This window comes from Thermobia domestica, chromosome 5 (genome assembly GCF_964235325.1).
Source record: "Thermobia domestica chromosome 5, izTheDome1.hap1.1, whole genome shotgun sequence".
In the NCBI taxonomy this organism is placed as follows: Eukaryota; Metazoa; Arthropoda; class Insecta; order Zygentoma; family Lepismatidae; genus Thermobia; species Thermobia domestica.
In genome coordinates, this window is record NC_137458.1 from 284,452,608 (window position 1) to 284,467,288 (window position 14,681).

General features: G+C 32.9%; 2 protein-coding genes across 2 annotated transcripts; one reads left to right on the forward strand and one right to left on the reverse strand.

Annotated features, from left to right (window-relative positions):
- Positions 1-253: 253 nt before the first annotated feature.
- LOC145684890 (cuticle protein 19-like) lies at positions 254-4,712 on the reverse strand. The gene is made up of 3 exons (XM_081757243.1): positions 4,676-4,712; positions 2,145-2,228; positions 254-549 (listed from the first exon to the last, which is right to left on the reverse strand). Exons 1-3 carry the CDS (start codon positions 4,688-4,690, stop codon positions 310-312), a joined length of 339 nt encoding a protein of 112 aa, XP_081613369.1. The 5' UTR covers positions 4,691-4,712; the 3' UTR covers positions 254-309.
- Positions 4,713-5,130: 418 nt separating this feature from the next.
- On the forward strand, positions 5,131-10,942 carry LOC145684892 (uncharacterized). The gene is made up of 3 exons (XM_081757244.1): positions 5,131-5,156; positions 7,536-7,587; positions 10,639-10,942. Exons 1-3 carry the CDS (start codon positions 5,154-5,156, stop codon positions 10,902-10,904), a joined length of 321 nt encoding a protein of 106 aa, XP_081613370.1. The 5' UTR covers positions 5,131-5,153; the 3' UTR covers positions 10,905-10,942.
- Positions 10,943-14,681: the final 3,739 nt, after the last annotated feature.

Sequence of the window (14,681 nt, forward strand, 5' to 3'; positions counted from 1 at the left end):
TTGGAATTTCTACTTTAAAATTAACAGAGATTTTTCAGAAAGCAAACTAAACAGAATGAAAGAAAGTAATGAACGAAAAATAAATCTACAATGTATATGTTCTACATAGTATATGTATCATTTGAAATGTGGTATCGTTTTTTTTTTTTTGTATTTTTCGAATATAATAAATCAAAGTACATACGACTATGTAATTTCTAAGGAAATATAGACAGTAATTGAATATACCAAATAAAATTAAAATATCCATGCATATTAATCAGTTTTATTCACATATGTACAGCATACAACTAACTAGACGTTGCAGAATTAACCAAGGATTCCATAACCTCCGACTCCAGCGTGAAGGTTACCACCAACTCTTCTCACAATGGCGTTGAAACCATTGATGTCATCGGCGCCATATGTAACAATTCTTCGGCTGCCATCAGGTTCAATAAGACTGTATTGTCCCTTTACAACTGGTCCATCACGAACTTCAGTCTGTTGCTTGTTGTCTCCAGTAAGAGCATCACTCACAGCATAACCAAACTGGTATCGTGGGTAGGCCTTAAAAAACAATTAACATAACCAATTAATCAGCATCAAGTGAGTTCTAATACGATATTGTGCTAATACTGAGAAATAAAACCGATTTGGAATGTTTTGTTAAAATATTAAGCATTCATTTGAACGTTTACCTATTAGAAAAGACACTAATAACGAACGTTCCCTTCACGTTACAAGGACGTTCTCAAGGATTGTAAATGTTTATAAGTAGGTTTTCTACTTCTAGTAAACATTTTTATTCAAGTAAAAATCTCATAAAACCATACGTGTAATTTCAGAAGCAGCTTACAAGTTGCATCTTTAGAAAAGAAGAAGAATATTTTATTGATTCATATGTAATGGCATAATTTTTTTGCACGTAATCACAACGGACAGACTCAAAGAATTCTCTATACCCTAATATTCTCTTCTCTCATCGGCGTCGCCAGAATTTGTAGAAGGACTGGACGCGGACTCGAACACCTACAAGCCTGTATTATAGAGTTCTTCCTGAAGAACCGTTTTTGCTGTTATTATTCTTTCCACCAGTTCATTTTTTTAAAACCCACGCATGAGTCTCATTTCTCTTCTTGCACCGAGATCCATAGTTGCCTGATGTTTTGAACAGATTGATATGCATCCAAAAGTCTTCCACACATTCCCAACGACATGCAGAGAAGTAAACGATTGGATTGTGTAAAGTGCCTTTTAAGACTGCTCAATCCCTCACTGAGAAATTTTATTCAGTTTCTTAAATACAAATCTACGTAATAATGATATTATTTCACCTCGAGGAAGAGGGACGAAACTACATGAAAAGTTGCAAACGCTGAAATTTCATAGTGATTTTCTGATACAATAATTTTGCTACTTTCAGTGTTTCAGTCAATTGTATATATCCTATCAATTAAAGGACATATTTTGCACTAGGAATCATGTTTGATCACTATATGTATTACTTTTTTTTCTCGCCGGCTTTCGACAAATCTGAATTTTCTCTGCATGTTAGCAGCATTTCTTGATGTCAGTTTAAAGGCACCCCAGCAAGCAATATATATATTAGCCTGAGTATGAACTATTAGAACTGCGACTGACCTTCTGAAAGATGACAGGCTTAAAATAAGAATTTTAATTATTGGTGAACGTGAGAAATAAATTGAAAAATAAATTATTCATTTTAAAATGAAAGAGCTTCACAACAAATAGATTATTAATAAGTGCAAGTCAAATAAATAGATGGAATTACAACGTGCATAAATGAGTAAAACCCAGAATATGGTAATTCCTTAGCACAAAATAGTATGCTATTGAAGCGAACCCAAAAATGTTTGAAGCAGAGGTGAGCAATCTTACCTCTGGAAGATGATGGAAGATGAAATGAATGATGATGGAAGAATTGGTGGAATGAGAATACAGGAGGAAACGGAAGCACCACAATAAAATCTATGGACACGAAGTTGTCCACAACAAACTTTCTTGGCCCGGGATAGAACCAGAAAGCCCACGACCAGAAGTAGCACTCTATCTATACTTCTATCATGCCAAACCATAAAATAATATAAATGTATAATTAATATTGTTAAACTTATATGTAATTTGGTTTCTACGATACTTACATAGTAGTCAATACCACCAGCAAGTCCACCAATGGCGCCAACGGCGTAGGCAGAGGATACAATAGCAACAAGAGCGAAAATGATCTGAAAAATAAGGAATTACTCAAGTTATTACAAAGATATTAAAGTGGTTTTTTAACTGTGTATATATAAATTCGAAACAAAATACATTTATTATATAACATAAAATAAACGCGTATGTTTGTTTGCAAGAGGATACAGGCAATATTTTTGTTAACCTTAGGTTACTCTTAACTTGACTATTAATGAAAAAATGCTGAAATGCCAGCTCATCTTAAGGAAAGTTTAGGTTTATGGGGGAAAAAATATCGTTACTCATATACGGAAGAACTTATCCAGGTTTTCTAGCTGACTCGACGAAGTTTCATTACATTTTCATTGTTGGCCCTGGGGCTTATGCCTTTACAGTACATAGAAATCTTTTAGTTTTACGTCCCACGATTATGTCGGCCAGGCTAAAGGAAACAGTGATGACGAAAAATGAATTTAGTGGTGGAATGAATAAATTGGAAGAAAACTGGAAAACCCCGAGAAAACTCACACACGCGGTGGTTATTCTACACGCACGAGTGCACGAGTTGGAATCGAACTAGCTAACCAAAGCATCACATATGAACGTTTTACCACTGAGTCACTGAGCCTTTACAATACACTAGAAACTATTATCGTGACATTCATTGACCGATTTCCGTCAATCATGGCTGCCAACTGATTATTCTAAAATGTACGCTATTACTGTAAATTGTATGGTTATATGCCATAAACAGGCCTCTTTTAGCCCTATTACCATAACTTTAACACTAATACCGTAAATTTTAGAGTAATCGGTTGGCAGGCAGAATTGACGGTAATCGGTCAGTAAATGCCACCGTAATTCCTTACACTGTACATAGAGGAACGAATAATTAATAATAATACATACACATGTAGAGATGTAGTTAGGGTGAGGCAATGAGGTTTACTAATTGACTCAAGTAAGTTTAAACTAATTTTCATCATAGGCCCTTTACAGCTGATATTGAAGTACAGAGAGTGAGCAGAGTAAGTAATGGCACGTAAATGACAGAGTATCAGCAATTAAAATCCGTCCTAGGTGTGTATAAGGCGCACTACAAACCACGTCACTGCTTTCTCTGTCCAATATTTATATTCGTTTTGATCTTCCCTTCTTTCCTATTCTTGAGCTCACTGCTACATTTCTTTGAGAAGAGCGCTTGTCTCTAAGAACCGTTTTAGTGCAGAAAATAAAAGAAAACAGTTTCTTGCATATTCGACGATATACTTACGATCTCCGTACACAATATCGTTACACTCCTGAATTTTACATTAGTTACTTTTAAGCTATCTTCATTAGAGTTTGATATTTCTCAGTGGCGGCTTTAGCAGTTACGCCGGGTAGGCATGAACCTACTCCCAAAAATTGAAAAAATACATAAACGCTATAAGATACAATAAAGAGTAAATGCATTTTCCACTATTTATATTAAAGGTAGATAATTATTTAACAAATAGCATCAACCACTACTGTAAAAGTAATTTCCTACTGTCATTAATCAATCAAATGTGTATTGAATATGTATCCATAAGTGAGGGAGCGGGTCTACTCAAAATTAAAATCCTAAAGCCTTCCCTTATATTCCTTGGTCTTAAATTTGGTGGAGCCTGTGGCTCGGAAACAAACCAAGAACCAGGCAGGCTTAATGAAGCAAGCGTTAGTCACTAGAACAGCATGCAGGGTTTTTACACTTTCTTTCGTTATACTCTATATGTTAATTGGTTGTGTGGTTCAAGTTGAGACTTATGTCCAGCACCGGGGCCATCTGAGACAAGAGTCTACAATTTAATCATTGTAATCCGTTTAAATTTCAACGCTTTCACACAGCAACCGAGTTTTTGGTACCGTGTACCAAAGGTGTGCGGCTAGCTATCAGATCTGCAGGGTAGTCTTACATATATTTAGAACACGGCATAAATGATAGAATTTCTTTAATAAAGACAATCTCATGCATACTTCGAATACTTGTCAAAATTAACTGTAGAAATATTTAAAAAAAATAATTATGCTCTGTAAACGTTATATCGTAAAATATATCAATGCTTGTAATTTGTAAGCAAATACAAAAGCAAAAAGTGTATCTGTTAATATGTAGTGTGATATTCTTCTTATTCTAATGCTATTCCTTAGGTGGAGCATAACTGAAACTACGTGTCAAGTTGTAATGCATTATGACAGAGCGCATTAAAATGTAATAAAGGGTTTCCTACCACTCAATATAGCTACAGCTTGCGGAAGTCACGTGAATAGAATGAAGTAAATTTCACACAGACATATATATCACGCTCTTAACTGCCTGGTAAATGAGAATCAGAGTAAACTAGTGTAAAACGATAATTGTATGCGTTGTGTGCAATTTACATTATATAATAAAAATAGGAGTGAAAAAATAATTTATTATAATAAATGCAACAAAACGTAATAATAAAGATTTAGAATTATACAAACTACTTACCACAAAGGAGTTCATGGTTGTTGATTTTCCACGAGAAGTTTCGTTGGAACTGTGTCTTCGTGAATTACCTTCTCCATTTTTATTAAGCGATAAACGGAAAGAAAGCTGTGAAACTAGCACTGTTCGGAAGGAAATAATTAAATACTATTTTTGCACATTAGTCCTTGAAGAGTTGGAATTTATGTTTTCTATAATTTGTAACAATTTTCCTTCATCGATACATGCTTATTTCGTAGTAGTTTCTTCCTGAAATGGAAAAGGTAATTAAAATATTTTTGGTGGCTTATTAGGATGTGATTTTAGGGAAAGCTTTATTAAATTGAAGGAAATTCCAGAAATAATCCTTTATTCTTAGTTTTCAAAATTCCTTATCAAGGTGAAACAATTTCCTATTCGTTGCATATAAAATACGGGACTAACACGCATTAAGTATAGTTTACTTGTCTGAGTAACAAGAACTACACCTTTCAATACCAAAATGGTAAAGTATTCTTTTATATATTTTATAACAGTATAAGTAGATCTAATTATTTATTTTCGATTTTCTGATCATTTGCAAGTATCAGATTTGTTGTTCTCGATACATTTTTATTATATATATTATTCACAGTTTATATTATTATTCATGCCTGAGGATAATCAGAGGCAGGGATTAGGGTGCAAGGGGGGACAGTTGCCCAACTTTTTCGAAGTGACCCCTTAACGTATATACTGGTAGTTCTATTTGAAAATGTAAAGCTTTTATAGTATCACTGGTTCATAGTAAAAAGTGATGCCATACAATATTTGCCGTTGCGTGAGTCCATATTGATTTCCGTGAAATAAAAAGAAAAACACGCAGGAATTGCGTTTTAATTGCATTTCAAAGCAATTAATAATGCAATTTTGTATTTCTTTAATTGTCCTAGCATATGCTTGTATTATTTATTGTCTTTAGTTTTCTAAGAGTAAGAACATACATTTAATGGCATGTGTGGAATTAAAAATATGAATTGTTCATTAATCCGCAGTTTCAATATAACTTCTACAAACCAAGCCTCATTATATATTCATTACTATGATTAATATTAGCCTTTCTATTTATTTGTTTTGCAAATTTGTTATGAAATAATCTGATCACACAATTCTGCAGACATAATTTTACAATCTTCATGAGTAAGGAATCAAATCTCTTCTTACACTTTCGTTGTTTAAGAGTACAAAGGGCTAGTACCTACTTGTGTTGCTGTTGTTAATGTATTCAAAAAATATGAAAAACGATATACAGTATTTTATCTGAAAAGGTAGTATTCTATTAGTTATACAACCTTTCTTCAAATAAAGTATTAGAAACAACCAGGAAAACTAACAATGATTTATAAATATTCAGATCATATCTTGACCTCCACTTTTCACATCCAATAGCCGCCACTGACTAGGAATGTGTGAATTTGTTCGGAATACTCCTTTTTCCCACTGAAACCAGGCTCAGCAAAGAACCTTTAAAAGAATTCTAATGGGAGAGTAAAAGATTTTCAAACTTGTTTTCAAGAATATAATATTTTAGATTTCCCTATGACTACGGAGAGAAAATCAGTACATAAAATCATCTGTAAAATAATTGAAGACTTGTTTCAGCATTTGAACAAATTCCACTTACAATTCTGAAAGAATTCAAACATATGTAAATTTCAATTAAACAACTTTTCATTAAAGTCAAAATTACCATTAAACTCTCAATGTGTCTATCTTTACCGATTAATATAATCGATGTCAACAACATTAAAAAATAAACCAAACTATTATACGTTGTGATAATACTAAATATAAATGTTAATATAACAATATATAGTGTTTCATTTGCTGGCCTCAAGGATATAAGTTTACTACCTTGGAACCAATTTGATTCTAAATATCTTAGTTTACAAGATAAAGAAACAAAAGGGTTCCGAATGAATAAGTAAAATGCTCGAAAGACTTTCAACAAAGTTTCAGGATCACTATTACTTACTATTGTAAACAGTACAGTAATAATTATGAACGAAAGTATAGCAAACAATGGGAAATATTTTAATTTAAAATCACAAAGTTAGTAGACACGGTGTCACAATGGAAGCACAATCTCAGGTGCTAATGATCCTTGGTTGAATCCCCGGTCAAGTCATTATCTGATTGACAACAACGTGTCTCTGGGTGTTCTCGAGGTATAACACGTTACCTCCCACATTTTCATTCCCCGGTTCTTCTATCACCATCCACTTGCCTCAATGATCCGGCTCCCTTAGTTTAAAGGGCATAATCGTGGATGTTAAACTAGAAGCTTTCATTGTAAACTATAAAGTATTTATGTAAAAATTGGCGTCAATCTTCAGTCTGACTGTTATTCTATCCTACATAGTCTAGTATCGCTAGCAGCAATTGTAAACCAGGCCGACTGTCATGCTTCTTTTCTTTGTGAATAGAGAAGAAATATGGAACATTCAAATGAGGAAACTAAAGTGAATAATTAAATATATATAAAAAAACTATGATTAGTGATACCAATTACACTTAAATAAATGCTGAATTAGTATGGCTTCATTTGCTCAAAAAAATACCACTGGATATGTCAGTTTCTAATATTGGACAAGAAACGTCCTTCCAGGGACAGCAAAAGAAGTTGTCCAAACTTATGTCTTTCTTGAAATTTGATTTCAGTTACGTTACTCCTTAGCACTATGTTAAGATACATAACATGTTTACACTATACTGTATGAACCATACCACACATCCTTTAACGAGGAACCCAACTCTGATATCTAGCTTTGTAATTCTTTATATTTTTAAAACAAACTTAAAGTTATTATTATTATTATTATTATTTCATTATTTATAATTTCAGATGTCTTACACTTTCCTCTTCACTTTGGCTTTGGCTTTCGGAGCCTCTTATGGTAAGTATATCTTAATTCTCTTTCTTGGAAACTATGTGAAATAATTACAGACATTAATGGTTGGTGGATTATTATTTAACTATTCTGTTCACTTCTTTTCTATTGAGGAAAGTAAAATAAAATAACATAATATGTCTTTTTATGTCGTGTAATCATTTAGCATGCTACAATAACTCATTAATTTCCATAATTAATACATGCCTTCTAGTGTAACCATTGTACACATTTGTTGTTTACGCTACGCTCTGAAACACACCATACATATTTAATCTGACTCAGCATGCTCGAGTGATTTCCTTGATTGCGATTTTAATTCAAGCCAAGCACAGTGTCTATCCTTTAAAATGAAAGATGTAAACAAATTACTTTTGCCACAAAATTAAATTTAATTGTTTAGTGTTTAATATAACTTAATACTTTTATTTTTATTATTTCCTCGCACTTGATATTACTGCCTAATTGATCCAAATTTTGGTTTTCCTCCTAATTTATCCCCATTGAACAAAGACGTAGAAAATAAATAAGTAATGCATTTGCTTTCTAATACATAAGTGTTTGGTTGAAATCTCATGAAGTTTCTCCAGTGATCTCGTATGCAATTCAATAGTGGAATGTTACCATAAAAATTCAAGAATAGTGATGGATTTTTGAGTACTTCTTTCTTGCGTGTAGAACAATAAATTACTATGATTAAACGTAAAACCATTGTATTTTAGAAAACCTTATTTCTTTGTGCTTGTATTTTCTTTAACGTAATATCAATTAGGTAATAACGCTACCGAAATCAATATATTTCATCATATACAAATTTTTCTCCTTAACACAGCATTTCAAAACAATCCATATTAATCTTTGAGTTTGAAGTAGACATTTTATTATCATGTAATGTGTTTCAAATTTCATAATTACGATGAACTGCTAAAGAAATGAATCTGATGTTTAAAATAGATATGACCTGTATTAGATATTTTGATATATCAATCTTAATCACACAAAAACTGTATATAAAGTACAAATAATCGTTGTGAAGGGCTTTACTGATCGGTGTCCACATGGATATCACAACATTGTTTCCTAGTATCTTGACCGAGAGTGAAAATTATGTAAAATGTTTTAATGAAGAAGATACCTGTAGTTTCGCAAATCATATTACTACTGGATTCTGTAGTAAACCCAAACCGCCACTACATTAGTTTTAGTCGAACAGTAACTAATATATTAAAGTGTATTGCCCTTTCTATTTCCTCAAAATTTGCATAGACCTACCAAGATCCCCTTAAACTCGTACTTTTACATAGCAATGATAATTTGTTTGATTATAATTATAATTTATTTGCTTCAAGAAATGAAATATTAAGACTGGCCTCCGTGTTTTCAGACCCCGCGTTTGCTCGGCGTACGTCCTCCTACCTCTTAAACTTGCAATTCTACGGAATGTCAAGTATCTTTCTATATTTCAACTATATAAACGGTAAGATTTTGTATCACAAGAAGAAGCATGACATGGGAATTTATTCCTTCCTCCTATAGACCTCTTAAAAATTAAAAATATTCAACTTTTGGTGATTTTCCAGTCATTTCGTACCGAAATGCTACAATTGCGTCAAAATTCATCGCTCTGATTCTATCGGAAGTGTCTACACATTTTGGGGTGAAAAGGATATTCCATGGATATAGCATGCGAAAGATTTTTCAGTTCCCTATAAAACCTCTCTAAAGTTGGAAGTTTCAACGTTTGGCGCTTTACTTAGGTAACACTAGCGAAAACGTACAATCATGCCGAATTTGAAGTTTCTATTTCAATTCCAAGTACCTAAGATATGAGATTATAATTCCAAAAAAGGTTAATTTAAATAACATGAGGAATTTCTTTATCTCTCCTTTGGACACTAAAACTTCAAAATATTCACTTTTGGCAATTTTTCTGTGAGTTAGTCTCAAAAAGTTACAACCAGATCAAATTTAGTCATTGTAGTTCTACAGGAACTAGCAAATAATTTAGTGTGTAAAGGGTGCCCCATATAAATAACATGGGGATGATTTTTCAGTTTCCCATAAAAGCACTCTAAATTTGGAAATGATTACTTTTAGTGATTTGTTAAGGTAACGATGACAAATGAGTACAAGCATACCGAATTTCACGTTTTTATTCCAATTCCAAATCCCTAAAACAGCAGATTATATGTCCAAGAATGGAACATTTAAATAACATGGGCAATTTCTTAATCCCCCTTTAGACTTCATAAAAATTAAAAAATACTCACTTCTGGTCATTTTCCTGGGGTTAGTCCCAGAAAACTACTATCATACCAAATTCCAACTTTCCATGTCAACCGAAAGTACCCGTTATTTTATGTCAGTTCATGTAGTTTTATATATAGTGCGGATAAATTGATTTCTGTCTCAAGAAATTTTAGTTTTACCTCCTCAACTACTGGAACCGCCAGTAACAATAGCAGAGTTTGCAAATTTGTTAATATACCATAGGCTACGAAAATGAATTATGAAATTGGAACTGGAACAGTAACAGTAAATGAGTTAATAATAATAATGATAATAATAATAATAATAATAATAATAATAATAATAATAATAATAATAATAATAATAATAAGAAGAAGAAGAAGAAGAAGAAGAAGAAGAAAACGTTATGCATATGAAAACTAACATAAAGTATAATGTAGATAAAATTCAATAAAGCAGAAATAATTAACTGTCAACGCTGTTAAAATTGTCATGCTCTCTATCTATCTAAAACAGACAAGGGAAAGCTAAGAAGAGCAGATTTAAATAACACATAAGTTTAATATTGTTAAAGTTATTGCTTTATAAGAATCATTAATATCTCATAAAATTCTCACTTAATTAATACAGCAATTCTAAGTTTATAAATTTAAAGAATCTGTTACTCTTTCCAAAATATCACATATCAAATGTAAAAGAACTTTCTGTACTCAAAGATAATGCTAACAATTATTTTATAATATTTGACCTACTACCTACTATTTGACCTTGTTTGTTTATTTTATATATGTGCAATTTCTTCTTCAGCCGTCCTTCTCAGCACTGGAGTTAGTAGCCAAAACAACAACCGTCTCTCCATTGCTACAGTTCCCGTAGTCGGTGTATATGGTGGTTATGGTCTTGGCAGCGGATTAGGTCTTGGTGGATACGGACTTGGTGTTGGATATGGTCTTGGTGGATACGGTCTTGGAACCTATGGACTTGGTCTTACACGTGGCTTGTATGGACCCTGGGGTTATGGCGCACAAGGTCTCCGTGGAATCGGTCTCCGTGGAATTGGTTATCTTGGTTAAGCATTACACGAAACCTTGATCTCTAGTTTTCCTTAGAAATAAAAGCATTGTTAAAATATTGCATTTGTTTTGTATTTTATACCTACACGAGAGAACAAATAAGGTGGACTAAGTAGTATTTTCATGCATATGTTATCCAGACTGGCATTTTGCTGTTTATCTTCCTTTTCCCTCTCACAGCTGTTCGACACTGCTACGCGAAGTCTATATTAAGTAACATGAGTTTACAGTGACTGACTCTTTCAAAATCCCTTCAAATATAAACTGTGTCCTATCGTACGTTTTCCCCAAGTACACAGAGAGCGTTCAATGATTTCACAAAGTGATTGTTTCCATTTACGGAAAGAGCCCCGAGAGAACAAAATATAACGAAGTGCTCAAAAAAGATAAGAGCCGAAGAACGAAGATTGAATGTGCTTCGAGTAGCACCCACTAGAATTCTATGGCTGTGAGATACACCAGTTAGTAATATAAATCAAAACGTGTTAGCACAATGGCACTAATAATGTCAAAATTAACCCAAATTTCACTGAACACTGAAGTTGGCATTTTGTCACGTATACGTCTATTGAATGAATACTTTCCATTGTAAACTTAAAGAAAAAAGGTAAAATTGTTACAAAACCCACTGAAGTGATAGTACAAAAGATACCACTATTCTATTCAACATGTATTAGTGTGTGTGTTTGTGTTTAAAATTCTCTGCTCTTCTATTCTGTAACATTCATTTTTCAATAAAGTTTTTTCCTTGTATTCTTCCATAATTCGAAATCAGGCTATTGGTTGGAGTTGGCTATTGAAAATTTCAATTTAACGAGTAGTAATAGGCAGTCCTAATATGAATTTTCTCTTATTTGACTTTATATGTATTATTTTTTCGAGTGAAGATCAGAATATAGAGGAATTGCTCTCTTCAACTAACAAACAAATAAATATTTCATGAAATTTTGCACTAAGACATAAATGTCTTCTATTGGAAAAAACTTATACACAGGAAGTGATAAAAGAGGGCATGGTGGCTCAATGCTTTTACTAGGGATCCTTTATTCTGTCTATGACTACATCAGTTAGTGCTGTACAATATCATACCCATATGTTTTCTCCAGACGTTTCATTTTCTGCTACATTACTATTACACCATTTATTTCATAATTACTCGCTTTAATTAATAAACTGTCTCCACTCGTCTCAATGACACATTTGTGCGATGCAAAACTAGAAATTTCATTTCGTTCAATAAGGTCTCCATCATAACATTTCCTCATATACCAAATGAATAAGATAATTTTCTATAATAATGATTTAAGTTAAAAAATGTATTCCCTTTGACAAAATTAGGTGAATATATATCTGTTGCTTGTGTTTGAAATCGGTTAAGAAGATAGAGCTAATTCCTCACTAGAAAAAAAAAACTATTCCATAAATGTTTCAAATTTAACGATTTTAAAACTATAGCGTGCATTGTATTTCAGACTTAATAATTACCCATATCATGAGAAGTATATTAACTCAGAAGGAAAGTATGAGCTCCCACGATCATTTAAAAAATAAGTACTATAAAGATTTGAGGATAACTTTCCTAATATTAGATTTTCATGAAACATGTTCTGTGTTTCTTAGTTGAAACTCAATGGAATTCATTTCTTTGCGTTGTAGTTCTTCATGGAGATATGGATGAGTTAACTCAGTTTTAGTTTATAATAATAATAATAATAAAGCTGTACTAATAATAATCATTTTCTAAAAGTTAACTTCTCTTGTCAGTATCAACCCTGGATGGTATGTTGGATTGGAGTTAAGTGAGTTGATTTTGAGTTTAACAGCGTCCGTTTAGCCCGTTCAGCAGCGAAGCTGTATGAGATGTTATTAACGTGTAATCCGAACCAGATGAGCTCCCGCCATGAATCGAACCCGGCACTTCCACGCCTATGTTAGATTGGTGTTCAGCATACCTTTCAGGAGTCAGATATGAGCATACTCCTTAATGAGGAATTAAAATCATATGAATTTCAAACGGAAATTGAAACTGAGCCCTTTCAGCAAAATCGCACATATAAACCTTTTAGCAGCAAGCCTAGTAGAGAAGCTATATGAGGTGTTGATCTGCGTTTAAGGCGCAATAAAATAATACGTAATATATTCAATTCACTGCCCCTCTGTACCAAGCAGGGTATGTACGAAAATTTAAAATCATAGAAATTACTTAACTTTCACAAAATATGAAAAGTATCTTTCCTGAGCCGGTTCTGGCGATTACTAGTTTTAAATGCAATTATGTGAGAAAATACAGTATCTTACTTCACGTTACAAATATGTCACTTACTATGAAATATCGGTCCTAAAGCTAAGATGACATACACATATGACATAAATCTGGAAAAGAATACTATTAGGTAAGGATGTCCCTTGATGACAGGAGAAGTGGTTGGCATGTAAAAATAATCGAGAGTGATACATGTGAGTATTTAATGTATAGTTTAGAGGGTTACTAAAGTAAACAGTGACACTCACAGTACTGTCTAAGTGCAAGTACATACCCCATTGGCGAAAAGAGGGGAAAAATAAAATGTGGAAAAATTATTGAGATTTCCATCGAATTAATATAGATTTCAGGATCAGTAGCCTGATTGGTGACAAGTTCAATGACATCTAGGACCAAGGTTAATCTCAACCCCAATGAAAGCTGACCCGCGATAATTTTTGTTTTCTATTTTATTTTATTTTATTTTATTTTATTTATTTATTTATTTATTTTGCCAATGCTAATGCCAAAGGTGTTGCTTATCGTTATTTATTCTATTCGGCTCCTTCCCGACAGGGTAAAGCCGAGAGCGGTTTTCTTTGTTATTTATCCTAGTGAGCATTTATTTTAAATGTTGTTCATAAACATTAATCTTCCTGTGCAAGGATAGATACTTTTACTAGTATCGAAATAGCCTGTAGCACCTTAATAAGATGGCTTTATCATTTGCAACGGCTTATTTTTTTCACGGTCGACCTTAGCCATAGAAATTAAATAAAGATTTCTGATTGATTGGAATTATACTTTCGCCCGCCCTCGTAATATACATATTAATTTATTAATATCTAAATCTGAATGTGTCGTATAAAAAGGTAGAAATACTTTTCAAGAAATAATACTTTCAAATGAACACAATCATATAATTTGAAGTTTGAACTGCAAGAATGAAATAAATTACGTCTTAAATACTCAAATCAAAACGTGCCAGTATTTTATGTTGGTTTTGATGATAGTTTTCGCGCTTGTCTTCATTTTTAAATCCATTGATTAGCGTCCTTATATTTTAATTCATTGAGTCACTAGTAGCTAGATAATAAAATTAGTTTTATTAAATGTAATGAGGGTATCTATTACCTAGAGCTTCTAAGCCTTTGATCATATTTGTGTATTGGTGTCAAATACAAAGGTTAAAACTGCAAATACTACTACTAAAGATTCATGGACACTCTCGTTTCATAGTTTTGTACGAACGGGTCATCTATGAATCCAGGCGTGCACACTTTTACACTTCTTTTTAAGCATATTTTGATGAAAATTTACCGGAGACAATAGGTAAGACGGGGACACAGTGGCTCAGTGTTTGAGCACTCGCTTCTGGTTCAAAGGATGACTGGTTCGATCTCAGGTCGTACGAGTTCGTGGTGGACGACATCGTGTTCTTGTGTATTCTCACCCTTCTCCCGTTTCCTCCCACTTATCATTCCACCATTCCTTTCATCATTCCCTTCCAATATAATTCGTTTCTTTTAGCTCTG

Coding starts and splice junctions, on each gene's coding strand:
- LOC145684890 (XM_081757243.1), bottom strand. Junction 550..2,144: donor CTGGTGGTATTGACTACTAT/GTAAGTATCGTA, acceptor TTGTTTTTTAAG/GCCTACCCACGATACCAGTT.
- LOC145684892 (XM_081757244.1), top strand. Junction 7,588..10,638: donor GGCTTTCGGAGCCTCTTATG/GTAAGTATATCT, acceptor TTTCTTCTTCAG/CCGTCCTTCTCAGCACTGGA.